A 5,340-nucleotide genomic window follows, 5' to 3' on the forward strand; every position below is an offset into this window, starting at 1 on the left:
TTTTCTTTGTTCTTTTTAGATTTGAAGGTTTTTCAACCATAGAAGATAAATCTACTTTTCTTTTTGGGTTGCATGTCGCTCTCTAATATCCTTGGTGAGGTAGTCACTCCGATCTAGAGGATGGACTCGTTTTTTTCTAGTGCAATAAATCTGTTTGTATTTACTATTTGATCTCTCCTCTCGCCCTCTTTGGTTACATGTTGCCTCTTTCGCCCTCTTTGTTTACATGTTGCCTCTCTAGACCATAGGTGTAGTCATCGTTTTGAACTAGAGAATGAATCCTCTTTGCTCTTCGACAGCACTTCCCTTATATAGTTTGATTGGGATTTAGATATACTTATGAACATATTAAATTAAATCGGGAGATAATATAAACAAGTTATTTCTCCATTCATTATTTCTTACACACCTCTTTCAAGCCTTTATCGCCAAAGTTGTAAAAAATTAAAAAGAATCAAAGAGAAAAAATTTAAATTTATTTAAATTCAATACTCAATCAAAGAGAATCAAAAAGAATCAAAGAGAGTGATTCCAGTATTCATCAGCAGAAGCAGAAATGTTGTCAAATATCCACTGCAATTGATGGAACCGATCATTAGTCTAATCTGCAGAAACTTACCCCCTGTAAAAATAAAAGAAATCTATTGGCAATGTTAACATCTCCACTGAAGGGAATTTAGAAACTAGCTTACAGAAAGTATGGGGTTCGCCACAACAATATTGAGTTTTATATCAACTTGAATTATCTTTCCAAAATTTGCCGTTCAACAAGATATCTTCATTAGAGTAACAATGGCACTACAAGTCAACAATATTTCACATCTGCTATCACTTCCCTTTTGTTTTCCTCCTTGTTTTTCTTTTTACAGGATTATGCAGGTAATCATTTACAAAACCACACACACTGATAATCTGAACCAGAGAGATGAATCTTTATACATTCACAATCTTCGAATGATATCTAGAGCTCCATCTGATCTTACGGTGGTCAGGAACCAATGATGAACTTCCGTCTATTACCAATATAATCACTAAATTGATGTGAACATGAGCATTATACTTGCCCGTCTGAATCTGCCTTCCCTTCAATTGAAACATATTAGTTTTGATTCTTATTGAAAATAATAGGATTTCAGCTCTGTTCTCCTCTGCTTATTCCTAGATGCAACCATCTTCTGCAAGTCCACACAAAGGTGCAAGACGCAGAATGGAGTTGCTTCAGGACAATACCCGAAAACTTGCCAAATGATGTTAGCCCCAAAGTCCAACCCGCTAGTGCGAGGAGCTAACAAATATCTCTCTCTGTTGTAACAAACCAAAGTAGAGGACTTGAAAATCATAACTTTGCACCTCCTCCCAGTAACGAGTGATTTTTCCTAACCTTAAGCAGCAAGAATGAACCAAAAGAGATCTTTCAAGCCAAATTCTGGAATACAAAGTCTTGTTGATCACCAAAAATCTCCACAAAAGCAGGCTCCATCTTCAAAATGATGAAATCTACTGGCGTCCCTCACAATCAGCTTTCTTACAAATAGTTTCGAAACTAGCTTACAGAATGTATGACAATCACCACAAACTCTAAGATTTTTTGTAATTCTAATTGGAGTTCCCTTGGCAGTGCTCAATAGGCCGTATGCAATGGCCAGCCTTTCACTATGCTCATAAAGCATATGAACTTTCTCTTCTTCCCCTACATTATGCAAAACAAATTTGGTTTGAGCAACATAGCCTCCTTCCCTCTCCAACTTTTCAGTAATTTGAGCTAACTTTTGGTAAATTTTATCACATTCAGGGTGCGACCTGTCTCTAGCAAGGAAAGTGTGAACTTTGTTCCCAACCTCAATCCAACTACATCCAGGGTTTTTCTTCAATCCAATTCCCTTCATTTTCATTCTAACTTTTTGGACATCTTTCCATCTGCCACTAGCTGCAAAGACATTGGATACAAGTGCATAATTTCCAGGATTATCTATATCCATATCTAAGAGCTTCTGTGCTGCAATTTCTCCGATTTCCTTATTAGAATGAACTCGGCAAGCCCCAAGAAGTGCACACCAAACTTCAGGAGTAGATGCAATCGGCATACTTTTAACAAATTGGTATGCCTCTTCTATGTGATTTGTACGTCCAAGAAGATCAACCAAACAGGCATAATGTTCTGCCCATGGCTCCAACTGATAATCATTCTCCATAATTTCAATAAATCTTTTTCCTTCATTAATCAATCCTGAATGACTGCATGCATAAAGAATTGCTAGAAAGGTGATATGATCAGGAATTAATTTTTCACCCTTCATTCTCGTGAATAATTCAACAGCTGCTTCACCATGGCCATGCATTCCATATGCATTGATCATAGCAGTCCAAAGAACTAAACTTTTATTTCTAGTACTAATAAATATCTTACATGCATTATCTAGACTTCCACAGCGAGCATACATATCCACAAGAGCATTCACTGTAGTTTTTTCTGATATCAAACCCTTCCGGATTATGAAACCATGAATCTCTTTTCCTTTCTTCAAGGTTGATAAACTGGCAACAGCAGAGAGTAAGCTTACTAGAATTATAGAATCTGGTTCAAGAGTAGCTTCTTTGAATGAGTAAAAGACTTCAAGAGCTTCATTTGCAAGCCCATTATGGACATAAGACGATATCATGCTCGTCCATGACACAATATCTTTACATTCAATTGACTCAAACATTCGAGACATGTAGTCAACAGTACCACACTCTCCATATGCACTAATTATTGTGTTCTGCAGAACTGGATCAGATAGACCTCGCCTTATAATGTAACCATGGATTTCTTTTACCAGTATCAAGCATTTCAGTCCACCACATGCCAGCAATACGCTTCCCATCATCATTGCATCAACATCCATCCCTTCCATTTGCACTTCTCTAAACAATTCTAAGGCCTCAATGTGACAATTGTTTTGAGCATACCCAGTTATAATAGTAGTCCAAGAAATAAAATCTTTATTGGGAATCTTATGAAATGCACGGCCAGCATAAATCATGCAACAACACTTTGCATACATATCTATAAGTGTATTCCCAACCAGTACATTATAAGCAAACCCGTTCTTTATTGCATAAGCATGAATTTCCCTTCCATTCAATAGATAACCCAATCTCCCAGATGCCACAATAATGTTTATTACGGAAACCTGGTCAGGTTTCAAACCAGCATCCTGCAAATCATGGAAGAATTGCAAAGCTTCATTGTAGAGACCATTTTGGATGAAGCCCGTGAGCATGGAATTCCATGTGACAATGTCCTTGTCGTCCAAGTCATCAAAAATTACTGCAGCCTCAGCCATTTTGCCAAATCTAAAATACATAGCTAGCAAGGCATTAGCCACATAAACGTCAAGCAATTGTCTTGATTTCAGGATAGCAGCATGTATTTCCATACCCAGTTTCATAGAAGAGTAATCCTCACATGCCTGAAGAACAGCAACAAGAGTATAAGCATTTGTAGCAACAGCAGCCTTATGAATTTCTCTAAAGAGTCCTAGTGCTTCTATGCAACACCCATTCCCAGAATATGCAGAAATCATAGAATTCCATGACACAACATCACTTCTATCGTTCATTCTGTCGAACAATTTCCTTGCGCCGTTTAGATCATTGCACTTTGCGTACATGGTAACAAGAGAATTAGCCACGTAAACAATAGAATCATTCCCGCATTTAATAGCTAGACCATGGATCTCAGCCCCACAACGAAGATCTTGAACTGTGGCACACGCTTTAAGCAAATAAGGAAAAGTGTACGAATCAAAAGGAACACCCAAACACCGCATTTCCCTATACATTTCAAGAGCTTGCAAGGGTTCCCCATTTGAAACGTAAGAACCCAACATAGCGTTCCGCGTAAAAATAGTTCTTTCACACATTTTATCGAACACCCTTTTCGCATGCAGAACAGAACCGCACTTGCCATACATGAACACAAGCTTAGTGCTCAAGAAAACAGAAATACGCGCTACATTAGATTTAATGATATGGGCATGAATTTGTTGGCCTTGTAACAGAGCCTTCTCGGATGCACACAGCTCGAGGAGTGGGCCATAAACATGATCAAGATTAAAAAGAAGCAAGTTACCATGTCCAGTTAACAAATCGGTAAATGAGCTAAACGCATAACGGAGAGTTGACTGCTTGCATTTCTCTTTAGAAAAAGGGATTCTGGCAGGGGACGGAGAGAATTTAGGAATGTTGAGAGGTGGGTAATGTTTAACATGGGGTTTTGTGGTAGAATTGAGGAGGGGAAAGTTAAAGTGTGAAATTGAAGCAGCCATCGCAGAGAACTGGCATGAGAATTGAAGGTGGCGCGCAGAATAAGACTGTAAATTCATAAGCAAGCAGTTAAAATGCTTTCCTTTAATTTGGCTTTGCGCATCTTTTCATTCTATTTCATAACAAGCACCTACTTGATTCCAACTGTATTGCGACACACAATTATCCCCTTTCTGAAATCTATTCCTTCGCCTGTGTGACAACATAGTTTAATTTTACAGCAGATTTTTCTTTCTTCTTTTTTTTCAAATAGGTGTTGGAGGAGTAATATGTTTTTGCTAGTCAGATTAAGTAACGTAAATAAGTTGAATTAAATTTTTTTAGATCAAATAAGTTTAGTTAAATTTTTTTTAACTAATTACACACTTATATTTTTCTAAAAATCAAAAAAATTTTAACATAATATAATATTATTTTTTATAATCTAAAATATTAAAAATTTAATATTTTAATTAACATAAAAATTACAAAAAAAGTACATAGATATAATAAATAATCTTTAAATTGTAAAACGAAATTTTATGATATAAAAAAATGTTTTTATTATTAAAGAAATAATAATATAGACTTTTTATTTTGATAAGTTGTAAATAAAGTTTAAATTATTAATTTCTTGTCTATTTTATTGTAAAAACAAAACCATACTAATATGTTACATGTTCAATTTTCATCCCATGGTAGTAGATAACGTGAGATTTATTATAAGCATCAGAGCGAATATCTCAACAATATAATATTTGTTCTCAATGCTAATAAAATTAATAATTATTACATTATTTAATACTTAAAATATCTTGAGAAAAGTAAAAAGATATATATGTAACGGAAAATGACATGCTTACCAATTTCGGCCTTTGGCTTCTTTAAAATAATAATTATTTATTAGCTTCATAATATCTTATTATTTAATTATGTTTGAAAAAACTAAAATTTATTAGTTTGAAAAACATTTAGTAATAAACAATATAAAATTTACCACCATGAAGCAACAGCAGATGAAAATATCCATAGAAATAAAGGGGGCCATCAGAA

The 5,340-nt window shown here is 35.2% G+C and overlaps 1 protein-coding gene across 1 annotated transcript; it reads right to left on the reverse strand.

Moving 5' to 3' along the window:
* Positions 1-688: 688 nt before the first annotated feature.
* LOC110620145 (pentatricopeptide repeat-containing protein At3g63370, chloroplastic) lies at positions 689-4,667 on the reverse strand. The gene has a single exon (XM_021763751.2). The coding sequence runs from the start codon at positions 4,365-4,367 to the stop codon at positions 1,449-1,451; it is 2,919 nt and encodes a 972-aa protein (XP_021619443.1). The 5' UTR covers positions 4,368-4,667; the 3' UTR covers positions 689-1,448.
* Between the last annotated feature and the right edge of the window lie 673 nt (positions 4,668-5,340).

Source organism: Manihot esculenta, chromosome 1, assembly GCF_001659605.2.
Source record: "Manihot esculenta cultivar AM560-2 chromosome 1, M.esculenta_v8, whole genome shotgun sequence".
NCBI lineage: Eukaryota > Viridiplantae > Streptophyta > Magnoliopsida > Malpighiales > Euphorbiaceae > Manihot > Manihot esculenta.

What these genes read in the sequence shown, in the direction of transcription:
- LOC110620145 (XM_021763751.2), bottom strand. Translation starts at nt 4,367, where the DNA reads ATGAATTTACAGTCTTATTCTGCGCGCCACCTTCAATTCTCATGCCAG.